This window comes from Tympanuchus pallidicinctus, unplaced genomic scaffold (genome assembly GCF_026119805.1).
Source record: "Tympanuchus pallidicinctus isolate F22 unplaced genomic scaffold, pur_lepc_1.0 scaffold22, whole genome shotgun sequence".
Lineage (NCBI taxonomy): Eukaryota > Metazoa > Chordata > Aves > Galliformes > Phasianidae > Tympanuchus > Tympanuchus pallidicinctus.
In genome coordinates, this window is record NW_026294739.1 from 16,557,977 (window position 1) to 16,577,754 (window position 19,778).

The 19,778-nt window shown below is 40.6% G+C and overlaps 1 protein-coding gene across 3 annotated transcripts in view; it reads left to right on the top strand.

Moving 5' to 3' along the window:
* The first annotated feature begins 5,507 nt into the window (after positions 1 to 5,507).
* The window catches only part of PEX5L (peroxisomal biogenesis factor 5 like), a 92,560-nt gene continuing 78,289 nt past the window's right edge, over positions 5,508 to 19,778 (top strand). The window contains exon 1 of one of the 3 annotated variants that reach the window (XM_052687345.1): positions 5,508 to 5,857. In XM_052687345.1, the coding sequence (XP_052543305.1) occupies positions 5,837 to 5,857 (21 nt within the window). In that variant the 5' untranslated portion in view covers positions 5,508 to 5,836. The remainder of the gene's footprint in view (positions 5,858 to 19,778) is intronic. The other 2 variants (XM_052687344.1, XM_052687347.1) reach the window with 2 other exon arrangements.

The window sequence follows — 19,778 nt, forward strand, 5'->3', positions numbered from 1 at the left end:
GTAATAGGAGAGAGAAGCGAGACACAGAAAACCCAACCTATATGACAAGAACTGAGACTGCTTAGTGAAGAGAAAAAGAAGTTGAGGAAGGTGCAATGTTTTTTTCAAACACGTACAAAGCAGCTACAAGAAAAACATCTCCACATCTACTTTGGCTAAGACAAAAAGAGAAAAGGGCACACATTTCGTATTGCATATTGCATTATTTACCAGTAGTCAATAGTGAAAAGTTCCACACAGAAGGAGAGTTAAACACTACAGCTGGTTATCTGGGGGACTTTGGACTTTCATACTCTGAAACTTCCAGAATCCCATAATGAACCTGATACACGTATGCTGCACTACAATCATAGTCATCCAGTGAAGATGTATGCTTCCATATTTTCCATATTTTTTTTTTCTGCTTAATAATAAAAGTTGATTTACGCCTGCAGTGCTTACAGAGACGAAGCCTTTGTCCATGCATTCTGTTTCAGTGGAATCAAAAGGACATTTGACTTCACTTCAGCGGGAGCACAACACAGCCCAAACGCAGTAGAAGTTAAAAGCATTGCCTTTTTGGACAGTGAAATGTATATGTTCCTTGGAATCTTGGAAAGTGTATCTCCACTTTCTTCTCAGTTCATTATCTATATAGCAAAAGATCCTTAATGCATAAGGCATTCCCATGTGGAAAATAGTGTAACACATACAACCTCCCTGCAAACAAACAAAATTTCCTCTGCTAGGAAACCAAATAGGCATCCAGACAAACAGCAGGGACTGCACTTACAGGGTGAGGGCTGCACCAGTCTGCCCGGAGTTCATTTCCTGCCATGACTGGATGTGGGCTCTCATGGCTAGTGATGATTTGGGCCCATCTGCAAATAGGCCAGATCTAGCAAAACTAGGCATAGTCAGAGCTCACCTTTGCCAAGGACGATCCAGGATCCTGCCAGCTCCTCCCACATGCGGGCAGGACGGCCGCAGGCCTTTCCCCGCCATGTTCCTGTGGGCACTGCGGGGCGCAGCGTGGGGCGCTTCCCCTTCCTTGTTCTCACAGACCTCACACGGACACCCAGGGAACAGGGACAGGAGGTTCAACTCAAAAAGGACTGTGCAGTTGGTAACTGCCGGTCATAACCCAGAATTATGCCATATTCCTCATTCTGCTGACACGCTCCAGGCTGGAACTCGCTGACAGATTACAGGAGAACAGAAGTGTGAGCGCAGCAGCACGAAGAACGGCCTGTGAGCATTCTGCTCAGGGTAGTTACGATCTCATTCTATCTGTTACTGTGACTTGCGGTTTCCACACTGAGTCTTGTTAATTAAATGCTTCATACGCATCATTAACAAAACTTTCGGCTTTTTAAAATTAATTTTGGGTTATGTGTTGCTCAAGTTTGTTGTTCATTACAGTACACAAAGCACCTCAAACACCTCCTTTATGTGCCTTCCCTAAAGACGCCTAAATCATGCCAGCGTGTAAAAGCAAAGTGTAAATGCACAAATAGAAATAATTAGCACTTCTATCAATGTGTGGCTGTACTGCTCATACCTTACTGCAATTACAAGAAAAAGTATAAATACAGCTTAATTGGAATCTGTCATACCATCAATATTACAAATTTTTAATGCTATATTACTAATAAGATTTGAGTTTATTAATGCATTAATAATAATTGAGCCCAATTTCCACGGGTTTTGCACCTCACTTGACTGTAAGAATAAGGTTTTTTTTGAGGTCCATGTTTTCAGAAAATTATGCCAAATATTTCCAGTTAACAAAAAAAATGCTATGAAAATACTCATTAGTATTAATGTTTGTAAAGATCTCTTTCTTAATAAAATACATAGACTAGGTCTCAATGAACCCAAAGAATTTCCACATATAGAAATTACTTATTATCTCCACGGTTACATGAGCTCATAGACTGATGTTTTATGTAAGATATACGCATGAGAACATTAATCTCCTATTGTACAAAGCAGCAAATCTGTGTCTTTATGACCAAACATATGTTCCCATTGGGTGCTGGCAACACAACCTGTTCCATACGTGAGAAACACCAAATGGTTCAGAGAATCTCACACTGCACAGCAGAGCAGTGGAGACAACAACCTGCTGTGTATGCAGAGGGCTGAGCTCCCCAAAATTCTCTCTCAAAGTTTTGCTCCCAGGGCTGCAGGAACGCAGCACATCACAGGCAACAGCTACCTCCAATCCACTGAAAACCATCCTCAATTTCCATTTAAATCTCTTCCACTGAGCACTTTTCATTGTGCACAACTTACAGCTATGGAAACTCTTCCCCCTTCAGCTTAACTGCGTCCCACATTCAGAAAAGTGTCCCTGTTGGAGAAAAGCACTTCAGTAGATGTTTCACACTGAGTATACATTTGCTTTCCTACATTAGAACATCCGTGTCTGTGTACCATTGCATGGCTTCCCCAACAAAAACTGTGACTTGCCCTTGCTGTGTGGTATCTTGCCATAGAAAACAGGCTTTGCCATTCACATTAGTTTGTTAATGTCAAAAACTATGATAACAGTTATTAACCTGAAGACTGCGGGCTTCACCTTTTGCAGTTTCAGATTTGATGAGATAAAACTATTTCTTAGACTGCCAGGATGAAATAAACATTAGTAATACCTAAAAGAATGAAATAGCAGCAGCTATTGAAAATCAAAATGCCTCCCAGTGGGAGTTAAATGTCAGCTTCTTGATGGTAATGAGGTAACTACCAGAACCTCCAAAAACACCATGTGCAGGTCTGTAAATGCCCTCAAGCTCCCATTACTGTCACTAGGCTTCCTGATTACTCTAATTGCCCCATATACGTACTTGAAAACAAATTCTGAGCATTCATTTGTGAAATAAAGGATTTTTATTTGACTTTTTTGCAAATTTTCTCCCGTCAGTTTAATATTAATTAAAGTCTGTTGAGCCATATGGTGACGCTTCTTTAACAAACATTATGACTTTCATATTTTTCACCATGGTTTTTCCCATTTTTGCCATAACAAACAACAAAGCTTAGAGAGCTCACAGCACACAGATAGCACTGGTTCAAACCTTAATGCGGGCACACAAACTGCTATTAAAGGAACACAACGGAAAAAATGCTCTTCACAGAAACAAATGCTTTCAAAGCATTTTATGCAAGCAAACCCTGCATAATTAAACATACCCTATAACAAAACAGACCTTTGCACTCATATGTAGAGCAGAGTCATAAACAGCGCGGAAGCTGGCATTCACTTTTTTCAAAGCTGCAAAGAACATGCCTTTATAATTACACATCAGTATTGCAAGCTAATACATTTCTGCCCCACAGCCTGTGGCACATTTTTGAGATTTTATTTAAGCATTAAATGTTACGCATCAGTTCCAGATTAGGAATAGATGGAGAGAGAAACAATCCTGCCGAAGCTTCCTCTAGTGAGTATAGCTGGAGCAACAGCAGTTTACACTTGGAGAAGCACAGTGCAATGTGTGTGTGAAGGACATATCACTGAAGGATGTTTAAAGAACAGCTCTTCGAGAAGAAACTGCTGCCATTCAGCCAGTGATGCACACATCCCTCTCTGCCTCCTCACTGCTCTGACTGCTGCTGTGCAGCCCATTCCCCTTACTGTCTGGTGCCAAGTGATTGAGTTCCCTGCTGAAAAGAAAGGCAGAAGCTGGATCCACCTGGCTTTCCTGGATCCACCAGATCCTGACAAAATGTGGCATCAGTAAGGCTCTGTACAAACAAACTGAGAAACCAATGCACCTGCTTCTGCTGAATTAAGGAAAAAAGCCTACTTCAAAACACACTGCACTGCAAAACCCCATATCTAGCACTGGGTCTTGCCAAATTTACCAGTGTTTGTCTGGCAGGAAGGGTGCAATGGGGGAAGGAAGGAAGGAATCTTCACAGAAAACTAGAGTTAAACTCTAGTTTAACTAGAGCAGAAAGAGTGCAGATGCAGATACACAACTACTAAAGGCTTGAGAGCCTAACACCTCTCTGTTTAACAAACTGCAGAGACACGAAGGCTCCAAGTTTACATAGGAGTGGCTAATTTTCATCTACACCTAACTTTTCTTCTATGCTGAGCACAAAAGTAGCCAGGTACTTCTCCTTGTAAAATCTGTATTCTATATTTTATAACTTAAGAGAAACTACAATAATTCACAACTGATCTTTCCAGTGATGTGCTGTCATTTCTGTATTACAATGTAGCATTTCACAGTAAAATACATCTAATGCGAATGGACAATCTCCAGAAACATATTTTAAGCTCATTTGCTCTTAATTGAGGTTTTCAAAGTAGCTTAAGGGATTTAGGTAGAAAAATATTCATTTCGTATTTCTTTTTATCAATCATCAACACATGGATAAACTCTCAGGTTGCATGAAAACCTCAGCAAGCTGGATGCACATTCATTGATGAAAGACAACTGCCACTTTGGATATCTGAAGGATGAAACAATAAGGTTAAGCAGAAGAAAAAAAATGGCTAGATTTTGCTGGTGCCATTAATGATGACTTCACAACCCCCCTCCCTCCACCCTTTCACACACGGTTTTTTTTTTGTTAAATAGGAACATTAAAAAAACAAAATCTAGCCTGCTGAAAGGATATCTGTGACTATACAGATGTGATGGTTTCAGGAATGAGAAACCTACTTTGCACTGCTCTAATAGCAGAAGACGCAAAGCATTGGTTTGCTTTGGTCAGTCTGAAGCATCATAAAAGTTATAGGGAGTTTATTAGCAAAACTATAGAGCTCAGTGCTGAAAAACTACAGCATTCAGCAAACCCCAGGCACTGGATGTTTACTGTGCTACTCAACGCAGACAAGTTACAGCTACTCTTCAGCACGTTGGAAGTCAAAGATTTGAGGTGAGGAAGAGGAAAAAAAAGCTGGATCCAAGGCAAGACGAGCGGCAGCTGCAGGACGTCGCAGGCCCGGTGTGCCACTTTACATACAAGGTCACCGCACCGCTCCGGGACACCCAACTCTCCCCGCACCGCAGCAGCATTGGCGGGGGGAGCGGGGTGGCACCAGGCGGGGCGGCCGGGAGAGGCGGGGCGCCGTGCCGAGACTCCGGGACGCTCCGACTTTCGGTCGCGCTGTCACGCTTCCGTTTTTACACGTACACACATATTTAATTTCAAATGGTTTTAAAAAAAATATATTATTTTAAGCGTTATCGCTATTCTTTATATACCTCGCCGTAGCGGAAGCCCGCAGGCCCCAGCGGGGCCGCAGCTCCCCGGGACCCGCGCAGCGCCCCGCCCGGCATCGCTCCGCTCAGCGGGCTCCGCGCGGCCCCGGAAACCGCGCGCTCCCTCTGCGGCCGGAGGGAGGGAGGGGAGGAGGGAGGGAGGGCGAGAGGAGGAGAGGAGGGAGGGCGGCGGAGGCCGGGGCCGGGCGGGGCAGCAGCGGCGGCGGGCCGAGCCCAGGCCCGGCAGCGGGCGTCCCCGCTCCGCCCCGCGGCGCTCCCCGCCCGGCGGCTCCGCAGCCGCCGCCGCCGCGGCCCGGCCCGCCTCCCCCCAGCACCCCGCGAGGAACAGCTCCGGTGCAGCTTGCGGCACCGCAGTGAAGGGGGAGAGAGGGAGAAGAGAGACAGGAGGGGAGGAAGGAGGCAAGGAAGCAGCCCGCCTCGTTGGGTTACCGAGAGCAATACGGGAGCTGCCAGGACGAACTGAATCTTTGACAAAAATAGCTCTTCCAGGGTTAGGCTTTTTTTTTTTTTTCTTTCTTTTTTTCAGCCGAGCGCACAGGAGAGCTGCCCGGTGCCCCCTCCCAGCCTGCACCCAACCCGCCGGCCTGAGGGGCACCCGCAGCACGGCCGGCAGGATGTACCAGGGCCACATGCAGGTAAGAGGCTGCACGCGGCCGGACGGCAGCAGCACCGGAACGCGATCCTGCGAAGTTTCCGCGGGGTGAGCGGGGGGGCGTGCAGGGGGTGGCACCGGGAACGGCACCGGGCACCGTGCAACAAGTGAGCCGGGGCCGAGCGAGCGGGCGCTGCCGTCGGGCAGAGGGGAACGACGCGGCCGGGGGCAGCTCTGCTCAAAGGGGAGGGCGGCAAAGGGGCGCGCTCAACTTTACAGCCAGATGAAGTTGTGTATTTATTGATGTATAGTGCCTGCTTGTTCACACAGATTCGAGGGAGCATTCCAGGGCAAACACTGCTATGGCATGCTTTAAGTGACACATGGCTCTTGCCATCTTCTTGATGCATCTCTTCCTGTATGTCAAGTGAAGGACAAACAATAAGGGAAAAGACAGAGTGCTTGCTTTGCAAAATCTGCAAAGATTTCATGTCACACTGAAGCTGTTGGTTTGCGCAATGTGTTGTGTTAAAAGGTGATGGATTTCTATTTCCTCCCTCCCAACGTGGGATGAGGATTGATTTTGCTAAGCCCTGGAATGACTTTGTAGAATGAATTTCAAACACATGTCTAAGTGACTTCAACATTTGAGGCAGAAATCTTGCCTCCTGCTGCTATTGATCCACAGTGCCGGAGCAGGCAATGCCTCTCCCTGATAAAAACACACGGGTGCCTTGGACATGACGACTTTAACCTTGACTCCTGCTCTCCTTCACATGGCTCTTTCCTGGAAAGCCAAAGCTATTTTGAAAGAGAAGGAAATGCCAAAGCAGAGTAAAGGTTTACACGGCTCTCCCAAATTTCTTTGCTTTTGGACCCAATCTGGGTTTGCACTAATTGCGAGGAATGACGAGATGCTCGTATCGTGTACAGTGGCACCAGTGGTGTTTGTTTGTACTGAGGCTGTTTACAGAGCAACTGCTGCTCTGGTGAGCGTGAGCTGCCCCCTTCTCCTTGGTGCAACTGCACAGCATTTAAAACCTGCAGATGGTTGTCAGGAACATTCAACTGAAGTCAGTGTCAATCACAGGAGTGTGTACACTGCATGTATTGTACACACACTGTGTGTATTGTATGTGTTAAGGGAGGGCTCTGATTCAGCACTCTGACCCGAATGATACCAGCTACTCTTTCATGTTGGTGCTGTCTGATCTCCACAATGATAAATAACGTGTCACAGCATTGCTTGCCTTAGGAGAGCAAACAGGTTTTAACAGGAAATGTAGTCAATGAAAGGAATATACATTTTACTATTTATGATAATAAGATTAAAGCATGCATTGTTTTATGGTAACACAAAAACAATCCTGCAACAGATGTTAATGAATTAGATATTGACAAATAAGTATTTATGCCCTGAAGAAAGCAGTTCTCTTGCCAATACACCAAAAGGTTTCAACAAACCTACAACAGTTTTAAAAAGGAAGTGTGATGGAGCACTGGGGTCTCCGGCAACCTTGTGTGTTTTCTCCATCATTAAAAGGCCAAATCAAATTTGCAGTAGAAAAAAATCAAGCTCAAAACAAATAAACATGTTACAATTTATGTCCTTTCATTTTTGTTTTCTTTCAAAACACATTCATAGCTCAAATGTAATCCAATCCTATCCAAACTCACTTTATAACTTAGCTGAATTAAAATACTATTCAGATTCACTACACTTGTCTGCTAAAAAACAGAAACTCAGCTGAGCAGATCAGCCAAGGTTTTTAATATATTTCTGCCCTAACAGGAAACATTAATCTGCTTCAAAAAACACCTAAGAAAAGCTTAAAGCATTAGGAAAAATGTCCGTGTTTACTATATCCTTAATTAGAACCTTTAAGTGAGTCACACAAAAGACAATAAAGAGCTAATTACATTGAAATTATCTACTGTAACATTTATCAAACCTTCTTAGAAGGCAAATTGCCAACGTTACCGCAGAAGTGCAGCACCCAGCCACTTGCTGACCAAAACTCAGACATGTCCTAAGCATGATGGCTCCGTTCTGAATACCTCCCAAGAGTTTTTTGTAAGACCTTTACTAACATAAGGAAAATTATTTGCAATTTCCTGTCAATGTAAAACGAACATGAGCTACAAAACTATTCAAATTCGGGTGGTTTAATACCTGGACAACAATACAACAACAATAACAACAATAATCTTGGTTTCAGATGCACTGAGCACTCACAGCTTCCGCTGCTTTTGAACTGAGCATCTAAGCATCAAGTTTTATGTATCCCATTGAAAAGTGTGCAGCTATATAAAGGCTGATCCCACACACTGTAAAGCAAAAGTTCTTCTGAACGTACAGTGATTGAATTTAGGATCTGATTTAGAATGCCAGTCATTTCCCTTTTTCCTTGTGTTTCAGTCTCAGAAGTGAGTTCTGCAGAAATTACTCCTCAGTCTAATTACTTTAAAAGATGTTTACAAAGTCAATATTTTATTAATGACCTGCCCTAACTCAGCTAATTCTTCCAAGCTTTCTGAAAATTGAAAACATTAACAACTCTCGCAACATAATGAACATAATTCCCCAGACTGAGAATTTGCCTGCCTCAAACAGGCATCGAGCATTGTGAGCTTCAGTGGAGCATTTCTGAGCCCATTGAATTCTTCAGGTGTAGGTGAAATACACTTTGTATACTGCTGAAGTCACCTGAAATGAAGACATTTTAAGTACTGTACTGCCTCAGGCCATAATAAGTGGCTCTCTTCTTAAATTTTAGTTGGCAGTACGTTGTTTTTTCTCAACCTCAGGAAGTTACTTGGCTTAACCTGAGGACCTATGCTCACATTTCCCACTTTCTGTTTTATAAATGGCTCTTCACAATACGGAAACACTAGTCCTAAGTTAAAATCCCAGACAGAGGAAAAAAAATAAAGCAATAACCTCACCAGAAGACATTACTGGCTCAGCCACTGACTCAGTATTTCCTGGTACCATTCTAAAGGGCTAGCTTCTGATTCCTTCTGCACTGCACGCTTTCACATCAAAGACCAGGAGAAAAGCAGTGGCCTTCAGAGATGAGTAACAGAAACAGGATGCAAGGAAGAACAGTGCCATGGGAGCTCCTTCACAGCTGTTAGTCTATCACAACCGGTTCATTTTGGTGTGGTTTCATTTCATTTACCAGCCCATTTGTTTCATGTGCCTGAAGCCTAAGCCTTTATGGCAGGGCTTTTGCATGAGAAGAACCTGAGGTTGGCTGTGCCGACCTCCGTTACATAAGCAGCCCTACCGAATTCCAGGGAAGTCAGATGTTGACAGGACAAAGGCTGATGGCCACAGGGCACACCTGAGTTACACTTCAGGTCCTGACCTCAGCAGTTCTAGGGCTCCCTGCCTGTTCTGGGATTACACAGATATGTGACTCCAAACCTGAACTGTACAGGTGAAGGAGAGAGTATTTCTCTAGTAGGGCAATGTGTGCTGTTTACCATCTTCTTCGAGGAAACAGTAGCAGGCCAGATGGAAGCAGAACATGAGCTGAGTTCACCCCGCAGTCACTGCTCTAAAACATCTATCATTTTAACAACCAATAATAATACATTTAAAATTTTTCACAGTGTATTTTACACTTGATATCAATGCCTCCCATTGACTTTTCTGATAGCTCTACAGACGGATGGAAGGTAAATGACAATCATAGAATTGGATTTTCAGCAGCATTCAGCTTCTTAGGAAATTCAGAATAAATGCTTTCAAACCTCTTTGCCTTGATGCTGTACATAGACAGCTTTTTCCAGCACAAATGCTTGAACAGAAGAGGTGCTTTGCCAAATGTTGGCATGGGATTTTATGTGTTATGTTTGGAAATGGCTTTATTTAGACAAAGCAGAAATTTTGACCACACATGGCTATCAGAGTGAGTTCCTTTGGCACGTTTTTGCAAGAACAGACGCAAAGTGATGATGTGTTGGCCAAGTTCCAGATCAGACTGTTAGTCTCCTCAACTTTTAATTGGAAATGCAATCAACTTCACGCCCTTAGTTGTTGGGTTGCGTTCTGTACTGTTAAAGATACTTAATGTTCTACCATTGGCATTTCACATCTAGATGAAGGGATCCATAATGATCGCTCACATTTCAGTAAAATCTCATTCAAGCCCAAACACGCAGGACTGCAGTAGGTCTACAGAAAGAATCACTACATACGCATGAAAATTCTTGCAAAATTAAACCTCAGGGGCTCAATGTGTTTTATTGCACCTGAAAAAATGTTGATAAATATTTTAGAAGTTATAAAAACCATTTTTGCACTGATTTCCCAACACTTAAGACACAGTTCCCTCACTGGGAAAAGTGGGGCAGAACTGTCACGGAATTAGTTGCTGATGCAAGTCACACCTTTGCTTATTTGGTACCTATTAAAAATACTGTAGCAGCATTGATTACACTGCTATTTAAAATAAGTAAAACTCAAGCTATTCATCAATTATGGTTACAAAAATGGAATTGCTCAGCTATGCACTTTGTACATGAATAAAGCAGCCCATAAAAATATGCACAATGTAGAATTGAATTCAATGCTAAATTGAATCTTTGTTCAGCTGTTAAGATCAACAGAAACTTAATAACTTTAAGCTACAAAATTCTACAAGTCTGAGCACAGAGCTGGAATGCCAACTGATCCCTAGCAATGTTGATGAATCATAACTCCCAGCCTTACTGAAATTCCATTATGATAAACTGATGATTTTTCATTATTCAAACGTTTTCTAGAAGTACTTACAATGCCATGGCAGTGTTTATGGTGGCACCATTTTCCATTTTGTTTTGATATTTTCCAATTACTCACTAGTAGCTTTTTAGGTTTTGAAGACTGGATTATGAATTGCTTATAAATGAAACAAGCTAAAAATAATGAGCCAGTTTTCACTGAAAGACATCCGTTCAAAGAGAGTAGGTGATAAACTGCCTTTGGCCTAGAGGCGTACCGAAACTATACGAATGCAGAGTATTTGCAGTGCTGATATAGAAAAGTATTCCTTGAAGCTGATAAGCAGTCTTACAAGAACCCAGTAGAACAGCTTACAAAAGGCTCAGAAACTGTGGGATTCAGTGTATTTTTGCTAGTAGGGAATTAAGAGGAACTCTTGGAATCACAGGAAATCCTAAATTGTAAGGGACCCACCACAAGGATTGAGTCCATCTCCTGGTTCCACACAGGTCACCCAAAATCCTAACCCTGTATGTGAGAGCACGTGTCCAATCAATCCCTGAGCTCCAGCAGGCTCAGTGCTGTGACCACACATGTGAGAAGCCTGTTCCACACCCACCATGCTCAGCCTGACCCTCCTCTGAGACAGCCCCATGCTGCTCCTTTGGATCTCACATATTTATATGAATGATATTTTATTTCCAATATATAGCTTTCACAAAAGAGGCTGTTTGTTTTTCTAAAATCCATGTTATTCATTGAAGACCTACCACTATTTTCACAATTCATAATAGCATGATGCAGAGGCTAACTCGTTAAACTAGACATACAGAAACCCAGATTTTACCTCTGCCTCCAAGATATCTCTGGCAAGCTGAGACACCTTCCATGTACCCATTTTGCCCCATTACTTTGCATGTATGTTAGGCTTGAATAGTGATTATCATTTATTTATTTACTTACTTTAAATCATGATTTTAAAAATCCTAAAACGCACTGGCAGAACTATTAAAGCCAAGGTTTGATCATCAGTAGAAAAGCACTTCGCTGCACGGAGACTTACACTGATTTTACTGGAAGAGTTCAGGCAAAATTACTCAAACACCTTAAAGTTTTACAATGAAGCTTTAGGTTTCTAAAAACTAAACCACAATCCATTAATGCAGTTTCAATGTATAAGCACAGATATTTTTATCTACATTGATATCAACAATTCATAAATCAATGCTGACTGCTGTTAGGCAACTGAGAATCAGCCTGTCCAAGGTTTGTGTTAGTAAATATATCTGCTTTATATACACTGTCTATTTCAGAGAGTCCCTTTTGATTACTTCGCCTTATACTTGTTTGAAAGCATAAGCTTACACATATTTGAAGGCTAATTAGTTTAATGGGTCCCACTGTTAATAGAGCAAGTAGAAAGAGAAAGAAAAGGCAAGGCAGCAGCCTGAGAATGGAAGCATGTAGATGCTGTGCAAGGGAAGAAGGCAAAAAGTTTGACTAAAAGCTCACGAGGTTAGATTAGAGTGAAAAACCCAAATGGGACAAGGTGCATGAAAGCATGGGAAAGACAAGGGAACTGGACACAGAAACTTGCAGTACACTTTAGGAAATGCTGATTCAAATATTCATCATTGGAAAACAATTAGTATTTTTTAAAAGATTTAATTTCTAAGTAAGCTGAGCCTGCAGAAACTTTAAAGAAAGGTTTTCATGTCTAAATCAGATCTGTTTGAAGCCACCCGACTACCCTAATTAACTACCCTTTTTGCATAGTTAGAAATAAATATGATCAAAACACCGGAACATCGTTTAGAATGAAGCTGATACAAGCTTGCTTTTCTTACATACCCTGCACAGGAACTATCTACTAGTTGTTGGCACCATGAAGTTTGCACAATCTATTTCAGAAATGGCTGAGACTACAAAACAGACAGAAGTAGTTGTCTTCCAAATCAGGTGTCATAACATGTAAACTAGGAGGTGACTTTCTGTAGTTAAGCATTTCCATCAATGTCCAATATCATTACTAATAAAATGCCTAAGGATCATGCAGACAATATTCAGCAAATTCTTCTAACAGCTTAAAACGATTATGAGCAGTGCAATATTACATTGCTTTCTTCTCAGGCTTTTGAAATTCTGATACATGATACACTGGTACATGAGTTTCACTTCCAGTGTTTGGATTTTTTTTGTGCCTGCATAAAAAAAAAGCTCACACCATTAAGATTTGACACATATTATACTGGATGGGAAAAAAAGAAGCCCAGTCACGTTATCTTTCCCCTTGAACAGAAAACACAAACCAAAGTTTAACATCAGCTCCTGAATATGATTTTTCAAAAGATTCCACACTGAGTCAACATCTCTGTTTACCTCAGTTCCTCCCTGACAGATTTGATTAAATTTCTGTTGGGTTGGTATAACTGGTGTGTGCTCCAGGCTTCCTCCCTCCACCTCTCCATGGCCTGTCACCAAGACACTCAGGCAGATGTGCCAACATTTACTTCTTCTCCCACTTTGCCCTCTTTGGTCATCCTGTCCTTCCTTCCCATGCTCAAAGGCTTTCTCAATTTTATTTTTGCCTCTTGCTGCTGTAATTTCACATCATTCCCTTAAAAGGCCTCTTTTTCTAATATGGATACAAGAATGCAAATGTCTTTGGACAGAATTTTTAAATCAGCACAGAAAATAAAAGAATGTCAGTATAATTGCAGATGTATATGTGATAAGAAAAAATTCACTGTGCTGTGCAATGAATTCAGACAAACAATCTTTCCTGATTACATTAAGACTTTGTCTGCTGTTATGAGATACTCAAATCCTAATAATCTTATCCACTGACATTTAGAAACAGCAGCTTCAGAATGTTTTTGATACACTTGTATTTCAGAATCAGCCACATTATTTTTTCTTGTTTTTCTTAGATTCATCATTTGGCTTTACAGACTGGTTTTCAAAAGCTGAAGAGAAGCTAAAATTCACCTTAGCACTCACACTATAGTCTAACTGAAGTGCAGTGCATGGTGATTAGTCGTGATCAACATTAGAGCCAGCTGTATCTTTATTTACATTATACTGATGTAAATAAGAAAATACATGGTTTCCCAAACCTTTTTTACAATACCACCCATCTTCCTAATGTCACCAATCATGTCCCAGAGCTACTGTACAAAGTGGAGACTACAGCATGTTCTGAACAGGGCCAGAAAGGCTTTTACCAATTGCAATTTCTAATGAAGTGGGTATTTGTTTCAAGAAAAAGGTTCAGGATCACCTTTGAAGGCAGTGGAGAGGTAATACTTGCCTGGGCAAGCCTAACAATATGGAGATCTATGTCTCAAGATGTACCACTGAATATTAAAGTTCACTGCATTTACTGGTGTTACGCTTGTTAACAAATCTAGGAATAAACAAAAACTGTAATAAATTGAAGATTCTTGAGCATATTATGTAAACTGATAGAAAATTTCACCTTTTGGTGTCACAGTTATCTGACTGCTTTTTAAAATCAGAAGCATGCTCCTAATGAGAAGTTCTGAAAAAAACAGTTCTTGGTTGTTTTACACAGAAGAACAGATTAATGTTATTTATGTAAGGTAGGAAGAAGGTCTTCGCCTTCTCTAAGGCGTTGTACATTATTGTCATAGATAAAATTAATGAAATAATAAAGTGTAGCTCAACATGTATCTCATTAGAATGACAAATTATTTATGCTGTCATTCACTAAGTTTAGGTAATTTGTCAGTTACAGGGTTCAGACGTAGATGAGATCTGAAATCTTCAGCTATCTGTCATCCAGCAGTCCTTCCAGGAACTGAGACCAACTTAAGAAAGCTTTTAGAAAGAACTACGAAGAACAACCAGCAGTAATAAATTGTGAAGAAAAAAAAAAATCACACAAAAAAGCCTTGTCTAAAATAAGAATGAGAAATGTTAAAAGGATAAGATTAGGCAAAAAAACACACATGGAATAGCAATAAATCCTTCCCAAAGACAGATGTAAGAAGCATAAGTAGCCTAAATTAAAGCTCAGATTGGCCTTGGAAGTTTATAAAAACAACAGCTGAAAGTTTTTCAGTTACATGATTAAGGGAAAAAAACATACAATGGTATCTATATTATGGATTGTCTTATTAGTGGTCCAAAACCAAAGTGGTTATAAGAGCATGAATCCTGAAGCTGTCAGTAATGTGTGAAGCAAAAGCTCTAGCAGAAGTACATGATACAATCTCTGTCCCAAACTTCTGATGGAACTGATAAAAGGAAATGAAGATTTGGTAGCAAATATTTAATAGTCCAGATGTGAATTCTGATGTGGTCCCATATAAAAGGATGAGAGAAAGTTGGTCAAAATTTAAAATGGGATAAGAAAAATAATAAGGCAACTAACTAATAGGTTCCAGATACCCATGGGGCTATCAATAATCTGCAGGGTTTTAGGTACAGATTTTAAAACATACACAGAAAAGTGTAAGAAGTGTAAAATGGAAAAGATGTCATTTAATTTTATCAACAGAAGATAACGTCAGACCAACCTGACAACTTTTTGTAATCATAACTGGATTTCTAGGCAAAGGAAACATGACTGACTGATTTCCATGGTCTTTGGTAAGCGTTTGTAGTGGTGCCTCAAAAGAAATTATGAGTGAAGCTGGAGAAAATGAGAAATAGTGGAGAAAAAATACAAAAGGCAAGAAACCGTTCATGGGAAAATAAAAAATATAGTGCTGAAGTCAGACTGAAGAAAGTCGATTTGTGTATGAGTTGTAGAACTGATGTCTTATATGTTCATCCATAAATATACTAAAACTAGAAAGATCTGGACTACATTTGTTAATTACTGGGAAACATCATCAGTACTGGTGAGCATCAGGTCACTGTGCAGAGGGAAATGTGAACTTCAAGTTGGAACAATACAAACACAGTGAAATTTAACAGCACAATATGCAGTTAATCATCAATAACAAATAAATAAATAAATCTACTCTAAGCTGTAAAATATCATTTGGAAAATATTAGGACAGATTTGCAACATACAGGAGGACTATAAGCCATCAATATACCTGTAAAAAAGCAGGTGCACTTCTGGTTTCAGAAGAGTTTTCTAGAAGAGTCATGAAAATGCTGGCGCCAAGTTATAATGCCACTAGCAAATTTTCAACTGAGTAAAGCTCTGGCTGAGAAGAGAGGCAGGGAAACATGTCCAAAGTAGAATAATCAAGGTGAAGGGAGTCTTGTGAGAAGACACCAAAAGATTTTGGCTTATTTTGTTGAGCAAAACGATGGCTCAGCAGGAGCATAATCACAGCATGTAAATGCATCAGGGAGATAAACACCAGACACAGAAATCCTAAATTAGCTAAGGACAAAACTGGCAGAAGAACAAATGGATATTAACCGCCTGTGAATAAATTTAGGTTGGAAATTAGAAGAAGGTTTCTGATCATTAGACCAATCAAGATTTCCAATAGCCTTCCAACTGGAATAGCAGAGGCAGAAAACCTAATTACTTTAAAGATCAAACAATCAATTTGTGAAAGACCTTTTATGACATGCTGCCTATCACAGCAGAAGACAAACTCAATAACCCAACAATATTGTCCTTGTTTTCTGAAATTTCTCTAACTTCAGCAGAAACAGACCCTGATTCTTGGGTGAAGAGAAGTCTTCTAAAGCCATCAAGGCACAGTCCTGCAGTCAGGAGTCAGAATTTTAAGACAGGAGTTTACTGAACATGAAATTTAGTGAAACAGGAACTCTGTGAGATAGTAGAACAAATTGGCTTGTACCACTGTGTCCCAATCTAATCCCAGTTACATCTGACTAATCAATTGTAACACAATCCATCCAATACATTACTTCATAAATGTTGTATGCTCAAAATCTGTAATAAAAAAACCAGAATTACTAGGATAACACTGCAAGGCTAGTCTTGATCTGCACAAATCATTTTGCGTCACAGAGGCACACTAGCAGGTGATAACAACCTTCAGGAGTAAGACAACACTGCTTGCTTTGGTCAGAAACTCTTGTACTGGTAAATTTTCAAAGCAGCTTTTCAAGGTACAGCATTGTCAAAAGGTATGCAGTGAAAGAGTTTATCGAACACAGTAGATGCAGAAAAGGGCAAGAAGCCGCCCTGAGCACAAAAGAAGTTAGCAGGCTTTTCACTGCAGCAGAGTCAAAAAGCAGCCACAAGATTGTGCCAACCAGGTAGGAAGGTATTAGGCAGAAGCTGCAACCATTAGAGCACTTCTGCAGAAGGAATGTGGCTAATGTGTCTGAAATATCATTTTGTCACCAGCTGCTTTAACAGTCTGCTGCTGCAGAAAGAGACAACTTCATAACCAGTACAAATACCAGTCTGAGCCCGCAGGCCGAGAAGGGAGGATACTCACGTTCACTTCAGCCTCGTTTCCCAAACCATGCTAGAAACTACAGTCCCAATAAAATCTACTGTTACGTGCCACAGCTTTCACTTCAAATAGTTCTGTTTTAAATGAACTTCTTTGTGATTGGACTATGTGGGCTGTAGTCTATTGCTTGTAAAATCCCAGACCAGCTTTCTAGGGATCAGCAACCACTCAGAAAAGTCACAAAGCAAAGATACTTGGATCTCAATTCCCTTGTTTAGGATTCTTGCTTACAAGGAGGAAGGAGTCCCATTCTCCCTGTATACTGCAATACATTTAGAGCTATTACCTCTAATGATCATGCTAAAAATTTGCCTGTAGCAGATCTTAGAAATTTAAATGGAATAAAATCACACAGGGATCTTAAGATGAAAGGAACAGATCACTGCCAGTTACTGAGCTATACCCCTCAGACATCTGCAGAGACCCTTTTAGTTTAAGGGGTAACACAGACAGAATTAGAAGAGAACCTAATGCAAGATACTGAAAGTATCAACTAAATAATATATACCATGGATTAATATTGAGAAGCTATTTGGCAATGGAAGAATTCTTTTTCACCAAATGCTGAAATATAAACTGTGCTGAAAACATCCAGAAGCCATTAAACCCAATCATATTAAGAGAAAGTTGCATAGATTTTTAGGAAAAAGATAAAGAACAGAGGGCACTGCTGGCTAGGTATTTGTTAATTTTTCATGTGAATTTATTGCATATGTAAGTGATTGAATTAGTAGCACTGACAGGAACCCAGGCACAGTAAAAGCTTCCTGATCCTGACACAGCACTGCTCGAGCTGTACACTCCTCACCATTAGCAATACGCTTCTGAAGCCCTGAGCCTTTCTCTTGAGCAGAGGCTGCAGAGCACACTGGAACTGGACTGAGCGAGGTATTGTTTCTGCGATGTGAATTTGCAGACATCCATAACAAAGACTAGGATGAGACCACTACCTTTTTTATATTAATGACCTCATTTGGACTCTGATGTCAGGCTCCAGAGAAGAAAGGCCAGTGCAAGCTAATATCATGCTACCAAGATATTGCAAGGTAAGTTTGGGGAAAATGCTAAAAGGATTTTGTATTTTGTGATAAAGAGACTAAATGAAGACAGACAGCTTGCGTAAGATATATAATATATAGAAATCAGATTGATTTCCCACCTTTGAGAAAGAACAGTTCCAGACATTCAGAGGCTGGAAATCCTTGAGTGAAATCCCGATCTGCTGGTGCATCAGTGGTGCATCACTGAGAGACTGCTTCTCAACAGTGAGGCTTAGAGAGCAAATAGGGAAATGAAAATTGCGTATCTACTAATTGAAGCATGCAGGTCTACTGCCAGATAGAGCCGTCTAAAAGGAACACAGGTATCACAGCTGCTAGGAAGCCCTTAGGGAGGCTCAAGACCTTTTGGGAACCCTTCCCTCCCTCCCTGCAGTGTATTAATCTCTCGACCACATCCGCACTTGGCGCTACATAAAGAATTCATACGCGCAGACAGTAAGGGTCGGGGAGTGGTGGAAACAAACCTGCACGAAACATTGGGGATGCAGAATGTTACATGGATTTGGTATGAAAATCTCATATCCAAGAATAGATACAAATATTTTAAAAATGCATTTCAGATGTATTATGAATGTGCAGAGAGGCAGCCACGGCACAACATTTCATGGCTGTCTTATAAACTTTATTTCTGTAGAGTCAGATTGTGAGAACTTGTAAGAATGAAATATGACTTTCTTCTAAGAGTAACACTGCTGGAGCTAATGGTGCTGCTAATGGAGCAGGATTTTCATTGGAGTAAGTGTGCCATAAAGCAGCCCTCAGTCACCACTTCCTGCTTATTTCTTATGGTTTCTTCTCTCGAACAAACGTATTTGTTTCACTCCAAACTTCTGCTTGTTACAATAATAACAATAATAATAATAATAATAATAATAAATCACTGTTTATTATTTTCCTTTTTACACCATTCATCCCCACAACTTCTTTCATTTAGAAAGAAATGTGGAGGAGCAAAAGGACTGTTGTTTTCTGACTAACAGTGCTTCACTTAACATGTTCTTTCTCAGTTGAGAGACGTTGAGACAGTCTCTTCTCAGATTTCATTTAGATATTATTTATAATTCATCTGAACAATTTTATTCACTTAGTCCAGTTACTTCAACATTTTCACTTTTATTGAAAGTTATTGTACTGCTTTAAGCAAGGCATTTGGTTTGCTGAATTTCCACATGGGGTTTCCCAAAGGGAACAGTACCAAACACAAAGGACCCCCAGAATAAATTCTGATCCAATTTAACAAATACTGCAAGATAAATAAGAAAAATCTCAGTCTCTCAGGTAGCATGAAAAAATGATTTTTTAAATTAGTTTTCACTGGGAGACAAATGTTCTGTGAGCAGCTACAGACAAAAGCAGGCAGAAGTTCTCACTGAATGATGAGACTTGAACCAATGACACATTTATGAATGGGAATTAAGCTACAAATTACACATAGAAATATGTTGAGGTGCACAATTAATGGTACAACTAACCCATTAAGACTAGATGGATCCATTTATTTTCATCTTTTTGACCTGTAACATAATACAGGTTGATGAACTTCTCAACTTCAAGATGACACTTTGAATAAGAACAGCACATACTGAAAAGGCATCTAGTTTAATGTTAAAGACTTGAAGCGATGGGAAATCTCTTATCTTCTTGTTCCCAAGAGAGTATTTCAGTTCACTTGCAGTGGACAAAAGTGGCAGCTGGAAGAGTTGGAGGAACAACCCTCCAGGCAGCACTCTTGCCATATATGGCACAAAATGATCTTACAGTGTAAAAGTT